Below are 13687 nucleotides of genomic sequence, written 5' to 3' on the forward strand. Positions count from 1 at the left end.
TATGGTTTTTGAATTATTTTGCATATATATATATTAATTGTATTGAAATCAATTATACGCGTATCTTTTAATTTGTAACAATCAAGTTGAGTTATCAAATGTTCTGTATTATGTATATGCGTAGGTGTATTAACCAAAAGAGGTTTTCTTTTAGATGATTGAAGGCACGTTTCTTAGCTGCAATTGTTGCTAAAGCCGCAACATAATCTCTTTTTGTTGGTTCCCCAGTACCCAACTTGGATATATTTATATATATATTTATTTAATTTGAAAAATGAGATTTTGACCTTCTCTCCTCTTCTTCACAACCTTTATTTAGCATTAAGTTAAAATATTTGGTTCCAGATTCTAAAGAATAATTTAGGAGATGTATAGTGCATTAATAATAATTTCTCCTTGATTGTAGGATGAACTTATTGGGTCATCGGATACAGTGGAAAATTTGGATGAGACAGACATAGCTACTAATTGAAATTGAAAATAATTAAAGTCAATGCTGATTTTGTTGGAATTTAGAAAAATGAGTTTAAAATTGAAGATTATGATGTAATTGGGACATTATCAACAGGAACCAAAATAAATAAATATGGTTTTGTTTTTGTACTCGAAGACGGTTGTACGTTGAGAATTGTATACAATCCAAATATAACGTAATCATGTTTTGCACCAACTATTTTTGCTGCAATGCCAAATGGCAAATATAATGAGCTTACATCATCCGCTGATTAAAAAAATATTAAATAAGGCAAAAATAAAATTATATTTAGCATAATAACATAAGATACAAATGAGTATAAAAAGTAATTATCATTAATTATTAATAATAAATTAAATATTTTAAAAAATAATTGATGGCAATATTATAATTAAAAATGCACATTAACATTAATGTTGATGACAATATTATAAATAAAAAATGCACATTTATTATTGCACTAGTATTTTTTGTACTAAATTTGGCACAATTTTCATTCTTTTAACACACTATTGGAGTAACTTTTATTTGGAGTGTGCTATATTTTACAATGCATCAACGATTTAGACCATCTCCAATGCAATATTTAAATTTTGTGCCAAATTTGACACAAAAAATGAGTTAATATTATATTTGGCTCCATATTTGCAATTGTGCTTCATGCACGATATGCAAATTTATTAAAAAAATCAACAATTCATTTAATATTTATTGATAATATACAAAAAGTAACAATTTTTTTTTATTTTTTATTATAAAAAAGTAGCTATTAATTGTTAATTAATAAATTAGTGGCAATATGGTAAATAAAAAAGTGAGATTAATTGTTGTGTTAAATTTGACTATGTTATATCTTGTACCAAATTTGTCACATCTTTTAGAACAATATTGGAGTAATAATTTTGCTAAAATGTACTAAATATAACAATGCACCACATTTTTTATACTTCATTGGAGATGCTATGAGAAATATAAATATTATGATATATTTGGCACAAAAATCAATATGTGACATTTGACACAATTTTTAACACTCTAATCAATTATAAAAGTTGATGCAAAAATTAATTTTTTATTAATATTCATTTAATATTTATTAAAAATATAAAAAAGTAATAATTTTTTGTTATATTTTATTATTGATAATTAAAGATAATAATAAAAATAATTTCGCACCACACCATTGGATAAAATATTTTCGAAAATAGGCTATATTATGCATCACCAATATACCTCTATCTTGGAGATGGCCTTATATCTTACTATTATGGAACACATATTCCATTTCACCAGACCTAATAAATTCACAATTTTACCTAAAAATAAGAAACTAAAATTACATCTTTCTTTGCCTTTTATTACACAAAAGGTGAATTTTTCAAATTTTATGCTTTCATTTTGTTTTGTGTGTTTTCTAATTTGTTCAACAGTTGTTTAGTGAATTTTGTAAATTTTTCTAATTTATTATTTGGAGTGTTTTGATTTGGTTTGTAATGATGGTGTAATACACGTTGTCCATTTTGGATTTGGCTGTTGGTTTTTTTTTTTGTGATCTTTCTACTGTTTCGGATTTATTGGGGTAGTGTCATTAATTTGACTTAGAATGTTGTTGCATATTTGCAAGATTTTTAAAGGCCAATTGCCTTTTTGTGTTTATTTTGGGAGTTGTGATCTTTTTCTGTTTCTGTTCTCTTTATTGGGGTTGTTTTTACTTTTTTATGGTTTTTATTTTTTTTTTAAAATTCAAAAATGCGAATTTTAAAGTTTCATAGTGAAAAGATAATTAAAAAAAAAACAACTTAAATTTAACTTGAAAATAGACCGAAAAAAAAAAACTAAAAAATAACAAAAATAATATATATATCTTAACAACTAAATATTAACAAAAAAAAATCTAAAATAACATAAAAACAATAAAAAATATATAAAAATGTATACACTTACTTCAAACCAAACCGTAAAATTTAAAAAATAAAATTAGCCGTAAAAATATAATTTTTTTAGCAAAAATTAGTATTTTATGAAATTTTTCTTTTATTCTTTTGGTATTTTTGTTCTTGTGTAAAAGGCCTGGTAATGCCTTATTTTGATCATCTTCTTTTGAGATTTTTGAAACACTTTGAGTTTTGCCTTGATTGTAGAACTGTATTCCTTTTAACCATTGATAATAATTTGTTCTTAAAAAAAATTACGTTAAAAGTCACAATGAAACCAACATTATTTACTAACGAGTCATTTACTAATACTGGTGCCAAAATCACTAAATAAAATTATTAAAATCCTTTTCTTCACATAAAAACCTGTTGAAGACTTGGAGATTCATGACATTATTAAGTGATTTATATAGAAAAAGCCTCGGCATTGCACTTATTTAAACGGCAAGGATGATACACATAGAAGCCACCGCCGATGGTAATGGTACAGTTACCAGAAATGAACCTACCATTTTTTTTTCCTTAAAAAAAAACTTAGAAACTCACCAAAGAAAAAGAAAAAAAGCTAGAATCCTAAAACAAATAAAGCCGAAGCCATATCCATATCCAAAAAGAACTCATAGCCCCTCAGTGTAAGACACACCAGTGGATTTCAACCAAACTCCACCTTGGATCAACTGGGCTACTGTGAACTTTTGGGCTTCTGCTGCGCTCGTAATGACATGATAACCGGCCCATTTAACTCGCTTGCTAGTTCCAGCCCCTGGGCCTCTGTTTAAGTACTCTCCATAGTACAAAGTTTTCAAAGCGAAATCTCCATCCCACTCGAACCACCCAGCTGGAACAATGACGTCACCGATGTTAGACTGCATAACAACAGTTCTAGAGTACATCTTCCATGGACGGCCCAAGTAAGAGGGGAATGAGATCTTAACGGGCTCCAAATCAGAACTGGCAATGATGTCACAGTTCTGAATTGAGGTCCCTGTGTTCTGGTTTGGGTCTTCTCGGCCTTGGGCCGTGACCATGTTTTTCTGACCCTTCATGGGCTTTCGGACTATCAATTTGCAGTTCTGAAACACCGCAGCTGCGTTTCCAAATATGAAATCCACGGTGCCTGTAATGGAGGAATCTCTGTAGAATTGCCTGTTGCTGTGAGAGTAGAGAGTGTCTTGATAAGCATCAATACGACATCGGTTTATGACGGACTGATCTGCCCCGACCCGGAGTGCCACCGCTTGGTGCTTTTCTGGGCCAGCTGTGTTTTGGAAACCTATGTCTTGGGCTATAAACCCATCACCAACCGCAACTACATTGACAGATTATAAAGTTAATTTAATGATTTCACATCACATGTTGTACTACATTATATTATATTAGAGACAAGCATGACATTTTTTATTTCACTTTATGTGACTTTAATGGAGCAAAACAAAAAATAGTGCATTTGGAGATCCAATTGATAAGATTTTGAATAATTGCCAGTACTGAAGATTTGATTTTTGGAGCTTTAATATATAATAAAGAATATTAAGGACTGAGAAAAACAATGGGTAGTTTTTATTAATGTATTGTGTTATATTTCAATGTATTCTAATGAAATGTGATAACAATTATAAATATCTCGTAAGAATCTAAATTCACGTCATGTTATATTATAAGGTTTGTAGAATATCTATTTTTTTTTAAAATAGTCAATATATATACTATATATAAAATTTATTAATTATTTTTATTAAATTTTTATGATTATCATATAAATTTTAGATAAATAAATAATATTATATATAAAATAATGACATAATTATATTCAAATAAAAATAAAACCAAAATATTGTTTATAGTTTTTTTAAAAAAAAATAATAATAATATGATAACCTTTTAGAACTACCATATTTAAGGTACAAAATATTCATAATATTATTTAAATCGCACCTCAATAATTGGAGAAGAAAATTATTTATTTTTGATTGAAGATAAATATTATTCTAATTTCTTATTTAATTAGATAGACATACTATTTGTACACATACTATACTTATATGTAATGTATTTATTAGGTATAATATATTATTATAATAATAATATTTTATAACATTTGAATTTATATTAATATAATTATTAAATATCTAGTATTGTATTAAATATTATTATAATAATATTTTATAATATTTGAATTTATATTAATATAATTACTAAATATTTATTCAAACAAAAATTTATAAAAATTAGGATTATATATTATATGCTATATATTATTATAATAATAATATTTTATAACTTTTGAATTTATTAAATATCTAGTATTGTATTATATATTATTATAATAATGGTATTTTATAATATTTAAATTTATATTAATATAATTGATAAATATCTAGTAATATTTTATAATATTTGAATTTATATTAATATAATTAATAAATATTTATTTTTAATTAGTTTGAAAAATATATTCCATTAAATATTTGAAATATTATGTTAAAGTTAACAAAATAAATTATTAAAACAAAAAAAATTATTATCTACCCACTTTTTATACAGAAGAAACATCTTCTCAGTTGAAATTATTTTGGTGATCGAATTCTTAAATTTTAAAAACGGTAACAATATTAAAAATTAATTGTTAAATTTTACTACATTGTATTTTTTAAAATAAATAAATAAATAAATAATATGGGAAACCTAAAGCCAAATTTTTTTTTTCTCTAGCATCTTCTAAATCTAGTTATATTCAATCTGTACCTAATGTCATTTTTTACTACTTTGTTGAATACAAGGGCCATTTTGCCAAATACAATAATTACAACTACATAATAAGTCAATAATATTTGTCAGCCACCTAGGCTCGCAAATTCAATTAATATAACAATAGTAATTATGAAAACTAATTAAGAGTCCAAGATTAAATGATAATATTAATTACCTACTGTTGCTGAGTTGAAAGTGGTGGAACCATCGACGACATTAAGACTACCAGTGATTATAGTGGCATCCATGCCATCACCAACAAGCATAACATTTTTTTTGTTCTTTCCGATCTCCACTTTCTCCTTGTAAACACCCTTTTTCACATAAATAACAAAGCGGCTCTTGCTTTTGTCAGGTACGGCAGCCACGGCTTCGTTCACGGTCTTGTATTTTCCACTACCGTCCTTGGCCACCACAATATTGGCCTGTATAGCCTTAGCCGAACTCTGCAAAAGCCTCCGGTCGCTGGCCTTGACCCACGTGGGAAAGTCCCCATTTAATGGCTCTATGACCTCTTCGACTGGCTTCGATGGCAAAACCGATACTATTAGGGATAACGACGTTCTCGCCCTTGATATCAACTCCTTCAGCTTAGGCTCCATTATGGTCCTGATATCTGAACCTTCCTCGAGCCCATCTAAGCACGTGACATGGTTGGTGAGAACGGCGCTAAGCCATGCATGTGCGTCATCATGGGAATGAGACGTAAGGTTTTGAAGGTACAGACTCGATATAGAGTCCGTAACCCTTTCTCTGGACACGTCCAGTAGCTCTTCGCAGTCAAAGAGAGCCGCTCGTTCCATGGGAGTCATATTGATCCGACGGCTAACAACGTTGGCCATCTTAAGAGCTTCGGTTATTTGAGGTGAGGTTTTTTGTAGGAAGGCTTTCAGAAGATGGTCAACGTTGTTGAGTGCCGGCGTGTTTGATTCTTGGGCTGTTGCTAAGACCATGGATAAGCATGATTCCTTTTCTATGGATCGATCACATATGTTGGATGCGAGTGAAGGAGCAGTAAACGAGGTCGTTTTGAAGGAATGAAAAACATAGAAGGTGGTGCTGATAACAGCAGCAAAGGATATGAGAACTAGGAAAAGAGTCTTGGTGTGAGAAGTTTTGGGGGCTTCGATCAGAGGCTGATGGATCGCCATGATCAAATGTCTAGCGAGCTAATAAGGAAAAACGAGTGTATGTGGCAAAACTTGTGTAGTGTGGTAGTCTTTAAATAGATCTTATCAGGGACCATATTGTAAATAAAATATTAATATTCTTTACGGGGACAGGGGTTTGGGAGGGATGGGTGATAATTATATTCGCTGGATTAGTAAGGAGATGACATTTTTTTTATTCCAGACATATAATAACATGCATGGTTCATTATTTTAACACCTCCTCCAAAACTATAAAATATTATTAGCAATTTTTTATGCTAGCTCTATCCATCTGAACGAAAATCGCCTGCCCCTATTTCCCAATCTCTTCTCTGTCCCTCCAATAAATAGCTGCCATCTATCCTTTTTTTTTAACTTAACTTATTTAATTTGTAACCCATATGTAGTTTCGTTTATTTTCTAGATCTTCTCAAAACATTTTCATCATTAATATTTATAAAAGCTTCTCTCCTCAAAATCTTACATATCAATTTTTTAAAATGAACAATAAGTTTTTAAAGTATTTGTTAAGGGTCCAAAAATTATGTATTCACTAGATATAATTTTGTGATATCATAAATTGTTATAATTAATGGTATGTTTTTTATTTTATTTAATAGTATTTCAATCTCAATTTTTTGAAGTAAATTTCTTTTATTGAAATTCTCACTGTTTTATTTTTTTTTATATATAAATTGTATAGGACAACAAATTCACTTAGAAAAGTTTTCTACTTTTCCAACAAAAAAAAAGAGTTTTCAACATTATTTATACAATTGAAAAAAATATATTATTTAGAAAGTGTTTATAAGGAAGTCATTGCATTATTTTTTTCTAAACTAGTATAGAGTTTTTTTTTTTTTTTTTTTACAAAAGACTAGTATAACCCATTTTTATTTAAATACAATTTTTTCCAATACTGCTCCATTTATTTTTTATATAAAATATAATATATTTTTTTCACATCTGTACCTTTTTAAACTTTATTGGTTATGTATGTTATTTATAATTATATAAAGACAGTGATGATGAAATAATTAATAGGGTTGAGATTTTGAGGAGATAGAGAAAATGAATTTAGCGGAGATACCGGAATGAATAAATAAGAATTTTGTCTCTGATTTATGATTTTTTGTCCTATAATTTTTTTTTTACAAAATTTCCTCCCAACTATAACAATAATAATAATAAATATTGTACCCTTTAGTTGTATTATGTTTATTTTTTAAACAGTGTGTCAGTCTGTATAGTGACAACATGAGAATCTATTTAACTAATTTAAATTAGTTAAAATTGAGTTTATTAACATTAAATATACAAACATTAATTCTAAAAATATCAGTATATATTTCTAGAATTTTTCATTACACTATTATATGTATGTATTTCCTACTTAGATTGTTGAATTGTGTCTGATTTGTGTTATATCAATGTTAAATCAATAAACTATTTAAAAAATAAAATAAAATTCAACTAAAAATGAACATTTGTAATAATTGTTATAATTTTAGAAGATTTTTTTCTAAAATAATAGTTCACGACACAAAATTTTATAAGGGTTATGGCTCGGGTGAAAATCCAATTTATTCTAACGGAATCAATTGAGGGAAAAAAAAAACAAGATAAGGAGCAAGTGGGAGCTATTTATTAGTATACCAGGGATGAGATAGAGAAATGGGGACGCGTGATTGATTCCAATGCTATACATCACGACATAAATTTTGTGCGATCTACTTGTTTTACTTTTATTATATAGTTTTTATTAACTTTACAAATAAAAATAAATTATTAAATGTACTACATCATTTATAACAATCCAATCGCATCCAAACAACTCAATAAGCATAAATAGGATTTTTTTTCAATATGAATTAATTATTTGAGTATATTGATGAAAGGAGTTAGTGTGAAGCTGTGAGCTATCTTTTCATCAGATGGGGGTAGCTTAATTATTACATGGGGGTAGCTTAATTGAATAGTCAATTATTAAATAAATCAGTGATATTATTGCTCTCACAATTATTTTTTAAAAAAAATCTTTTTAACTATTATATATACTAATTACTCTAATAAATTTATTGAAATTATTGGAACCATATTTTCAATGATTCGTATCTTATCCATAATATTCAATAAACGGGTGAGAGATATTCGTGTAATATATTCTTCCATATTATAATAAAATATTTAGTGTGTTGAAACATAGCTCTCGAATTTAAGTGAGTTCGTCAGTAAAGGACATCGATTTATTCATTAGACATATATAGTAAATTATACAAATTTGCTAACTATATATTGAAAAGTATTTGACATTTCAAACGAGAGTTGGGTTTGAAAATTAAGTTTTCATTTCAAATGTATAGTTTGGTTTGTAGGCCTCAGAAGAAGAAAAGTGTACGCTACCTTGGACGAGTATAGAATTGTCAATTTAAGAAGTGTGGTATAATTGGTGCTTTCAATAATGACACTCGCATCTTTTCCTTTTTGAAACGTTAGTGGTATAGTGGATATTTCCTTTGATAGTGGCTTTACTTAGGTTATAATTACAATTATTAGTACCGACCACTGAAAGAGGTTTAAAATAAAGTATGTCCAGCTTTTCATACATGTATAAAATTATATATATATATAGGTATCCAAAAGACCAAAGCACGTTTTCTTATTAATAAGCGAAATAAAATAAAAATAGATTCAAAAGAGATTACAAGGTAATAATCATAATAAACCAACCATCCTTAATCTGTTGTAAAGAGTGAGTAGACTGTGGAGTGTGCCACTGTATTATTAGGTCTTTTTTATGTATTTATAATATACAAAAGCACATGAGTTCCATCATTTTTAATCCTTGTCCATTTCCCTCACTTTTTTCCTTTGTTTTGTTTTTCTCTTAATTATCTGAAATTTACTGTAGGCTTAAAAGAAAATATTAAAAAAAGTATCTTATCAAATTTGTGCTATATTTTTTTTTTGACTTATATTAATAGTGCTTGTTTATTACTTTACATAAATTAAGCTCATGATCAACAAGGATAGTGTTTATCAGTACAAGTTGAGGATTAAAGACTAATATTCAATGGTAATAGTTCTCGACAAACTGATGATAATTCAACAACCTGCCCGTCTCTTTTTCTTCTTTGTTGATAAAGAAGATAAAACAAAAATATTAAAATCCTCTATCTGTTCCAACTTGTTTACATTTATAATAATATACCCATAGATAATTAAATTACAGATTTAAATATATATATTAATGATATATGTATTTAAAATATACACTATTTTCTAAAACAATAACTTTCAACTTTAATAAATATAATTGATTAAATTAAATTGTCACATCATATATAATATTTTGACTTATATTTTAAGTGTAACTATATACATGACACGAGTTTAATTATTTGTTTATAGATTGTCTTTATTAAAGTGATACAATACATTTGCTTTGACTAAGAAGAGGGCTATTGAGTTTTTTCACATGCCAATTGTCCATAAATAACGTTGGCTCTGCATTATTGTGTTGAGCACTATAGAACACATACATAGTCAAAAAATTACATCAAGGATATAAGACTAACTATACTAAGGAAAATTATAAGGCTTGGTTTGGTAAATGATCAGGAGAGAGTAGAAAAATAGATATGCCCACTCAAGTTTTTCTATACGCCAAATTTTAATTAGGGTTATTGTAAAAATAAAAAATATGAGGCCTTATATTATATTCCTAAAAAACATTGAGGTTTGCCTGCCAAATAATAATAAAAAAAACACTTCAAACAAACCAAACCAAACCATGCCTAATTATATAGCAGGAGGCTGAGGTTGGACACCATGCAAGCTAATAAATTGCCTTAGAAACACGGGCCACAAATAATTAATGTGATCACTTTATGATCTGATCAAACTATATAATTAATTACAAGTGAATTTATCCACAGTAAGTCAAAAGAGGCGGCCATTTTCAAGTCTACTATGCTTAGCAGCATCCACAATATTTTGATCCTCTTTTTCCAAGAGCTGAAAGGTCATTTACTATATCCATTTTGTTTACTTATTATGCTTCTTTTTTTTTTGGCGAAACCATTGTACATTAACTATATGTAAGTTTTTGTTTCTTCATACTTTGCATGTGTGAAAATAGCATCTATCTTTCTGAATAACAATATTTAATTATAGTAGTCCAAATAAAGACATTATTTACGTAACTATACTCAAATCTTTTCTTTTAATTCGCCCTAAGATATATATAGTTTTCAGTATCGTTTAGCCAAAATAATGAAAATGTAAGCACAGATCTTAAGTTGATCACGTGAAAAGTCAGATATCTTCGATGTTATCTCATAAGTATGTATTTCATTTAATTTGGTTCATTCTCATTTATTTTTTTGTTAGATGGTAGGTTATATTTAATAATTATTAGTTCTTATTTCAGTTATTGCAATGTGTCCAAATTTTGAACCTGGGTCCACAATAATAGGTAGTTCAAATAAATGAACACTATTAATTAAATGATTAAAATGAAAATGAAAATTTTGAAATTCAATAATTAAAATTAATCATAAAAGTATTGTAAGGTTACTATGATGACGTTAGTATTACATGTTAGTTTTTTTTTTTTTTTTTTATGACAATAGATTCTATCACTATTTAAGATTGCAAAACAAGAGATATTGAAGAAAGGACATCTTCCAACTAAGAAAATTCATTATTTAGCCAAAGCACATGTTTAACCAATTTATGAGCCGCAATATTAAATTGTGACAAACATGAGAGAGATGTCCTCGGAAGATTAGAGCCAAAACCAGAAAGTAGAATCCTAATTGCAAAACCCTCTACCAGAGTTAGAAACTACAGTGTAGATCACTAAAGAAAAGAGAACGATGAAAATGAAGAAATGCGTTAGGGTCAGAAACGAAGTCATTGTGGATTTGGGGAAAATCAATTGAGGGTTTCTGTAACTGGTAAGGGAACAAGGAGGAGTTGACCAATGACTTATATTATTGCACATTTACTAAAGTGCAATCAAAATCGAAATAAATCAGTGGAGAAATAAATAAGAATAAAATATGAAAAAATCAGAATCATTATTTATATTATATTGTTTACTAAAATTATTCAGGAAGGGAATCAGAATCATTTTATGTTGTTTACATTATAGGGAAACATAATCGAAATGCTTAATTTGACTATATTGCATTTTTAAAATATAAAGTAGTTATTTTGTACCATATATTTTCAAATGACAAAATTTTCTTTTAATTTTTTATTTATAAAAAAGAAAATAACAAAAATTGAATCAATTACCCTTAATGACATTCCTTAGATAATTAAGAGAAAACATTCTCATTATTTTTGTAACACCCCAACTCCAGGGATCGCTACAGTGCACATTGCAAACACTGCTAAACTCGCTAATCGAGTCATTTTGCCATAAACGTGTAACTAAGTGTGATTAGCGGTTTAGAGGTTAAAAACTTTGGTTAAGGTATAACGTCTCACTAGAACGTTTACTGTATACTTTGGGATCCCAAAAATATAATTTCAGAGTTTATTACAATAGATTATTTACATCAAGCCGATCTAGGCGGCAAAACAGGGTTCAGCCCTAGTTCCACTTTCAAACCTCGCCCAAGTGTTGGTCGAGCAGCTGCATATGTACACGTCATCACCTAAGCTCTCCAACTCAAGGATGGTCCAGCTTTCTTTTGCCTTTACCTGCACCACAAAGCACCCGTGAGCCGAAGCCCAGCAAGAAAACTCATATGCTCATAAGCAGTCATATCATGATTTCAAATCATATCTGGCATGCCTAGCATTCATAGCTCTATTCAGCATGCAAATGTATTCAAATAGATGCTGGGGTATCCAGGATAAGAAAACCTGGCCTTCTGATTGGAGGACTATCAAGTCAATCCTAATCAGATGAGTGTCGTAACACTAGAGGTTCTGATAAACCATGCTGAGTGACCGACAAGAGAATCACTAACTCAAGTGGAAGGGTGGCTGTTGGGTAAGCCTCTAGCCTTCGATAAGTTCTGGTAAACCATACTGAGTGACTGACAAGCACATCACTAATTCAAATGGAAGGCTGGCTGTTGGGTAAGCCTCTAACCTTCAACAGGTCCTGGTAAACCATACTGAGTGACCAACAAGCAAGTCACTGGAGCCTCAGTGCCCAAGCCATGCATATGATGATCAAAATGATCATGCAGAGCCCATAGCTCTGATCAGATGAGTGAATATCACTTTGAGGTCCTGGTAAACCATACTGAGTGACTGACAAACAGGTCACTAGGGGCCCAGTGCCCATTTCCTGCAATGGCTCTACATGACTAGCCTTTGGCTAGATAAATGCTTGTTTATATTCATCGAACTTGAGGTCGGTCCTGCATTAATGCTCTTGGAGTCATTCAATGCAGAGGGTCGATTAGGTCCAATCGACATAGCTTGCGCTACTCACTAGGGTTGTCATGACTAGTGAGACAGCACAATGTGGCCAGTGCCCAGTACCACTGCCGAACCTGACTAATAAGTCACAGCTTCACAGTTGATACTAGCACCTTTGCCAAACCTGACTAATAAGTCAGTGCCATGCACAAGTAAGCAATGCTATCAATATGTATCATATGCCAATTATCCAAGAATAGGGCACTCAGCATGCTTACTAAACAGTTGCTAGCATAATTATAATCATGCACAAACACAGAGACTCAAGCTCTGACCAATCTCATATTCATCATTCATGGCATGCCCTAATCACATGTTTCTCATGCATCACATGCATCACATTTAACCAACCAGCATGCCTCAATAATAATCATATGCAAATGGGCAAGATTGCCAAACATTCATTATGCTATCCATGTTTACATTTAAACATCCAACATGCATCAAAAATAACCATGCATGTCACATATGGGGTGCAGTTTTCTTACCTTAGGTCCAAGCACAGGTTACCAACAAATGAGCCACAAGCGCGATCCTGATCCAAGCCTTTAGTGTTAACCTAGTCACAACCACAAATGATGATCCAATGAGTTCAAGTTCTAAAACCAACCCTTGAACTAACACTTAGCCTCCAAGACATCAATCCTCACTAATCCGGGTAGTAGGAATGATCCCGAGGCCCAAAACCATGTTTCCGGGGTCAAAACGAGCAAACGGGGTGAAAACAGGGCAAGGGCTGCGGCCCTAGCACCTTGGGCCGCGGCCCCCAGGGTTCTCTGAGGCAAGGGCCGCGGCGCCCAGCAAGGCCAAATTCTGACACCTGCTTCTTCGAGCAAGGGCCGCGGCCCAACTTCGGGGCAGCCATTTTTCCTTCGTTTTAACCTTTTAAAACCTCCCAAAAACATGTCTAAACATTCCCAAATCATTAA

General features: G+C 30.2%; 1 protein-coding gene across 1 annotated transcript; it reads right to left on the minus strand.

Annotated features, from left to right (window-relative positions):
• Positions 1-2793: 2793 nt before the first annotated feature.
• LOC133795586 (pectinesterase/pectinesterase inhibitor) lies at positions 2794-6404 on the minus strand. Its single transcript, XM_062233040.1, has 2 exons — positions 5336-6404; positions 2794-3718 (listed from the first exon to the last, which is right to left on the minus strand). Exons 1-2 carry the CDS (start codon positions 6309-6311, stop codon positions 3027-3029), a joined length of 1668 nt encoding a protein of 555 aa, XP_062089024.1. The 5' UTR covers positions 6312-6404; the 3' UTR covers positions 2794-3026.
• Between the last annotated feature and the right edge of the window lie 7283 nt (positions 6405-13687).

This window comes from Humulus lupulus, chromosome 8 (assembly GCF_963169125.1).
Source record: "Humulus lupulus chromosome 8, drHumLupu1.1, whole genome shotgun sequence".
In the NCBI taxonomy this organism is placed as follows: Eukaryota; Viridiplantae; Streptophyta; class Magnoliopsida; order Rosales; family Cannabaceae; genus Humulus; species Humulus lupulus.

Bases quoted from the DNA above. Each gene is read 5' to 3' on its own strand.
- LOC133795586 (XM_062233040.1), bottom strand. From the start codon at position 6,311: ATGGCGATCCATCAGCCTCTGATCGAAGCCCCCAAAACTTCTCACACC. The intron at 3,719-5,335 runs GTAATTAATATT...CTGTCAATGTAG, and splicing joins TTTCAACTCAGCAACAGTAG to TTGCGGTTGGTGATGGGTTT.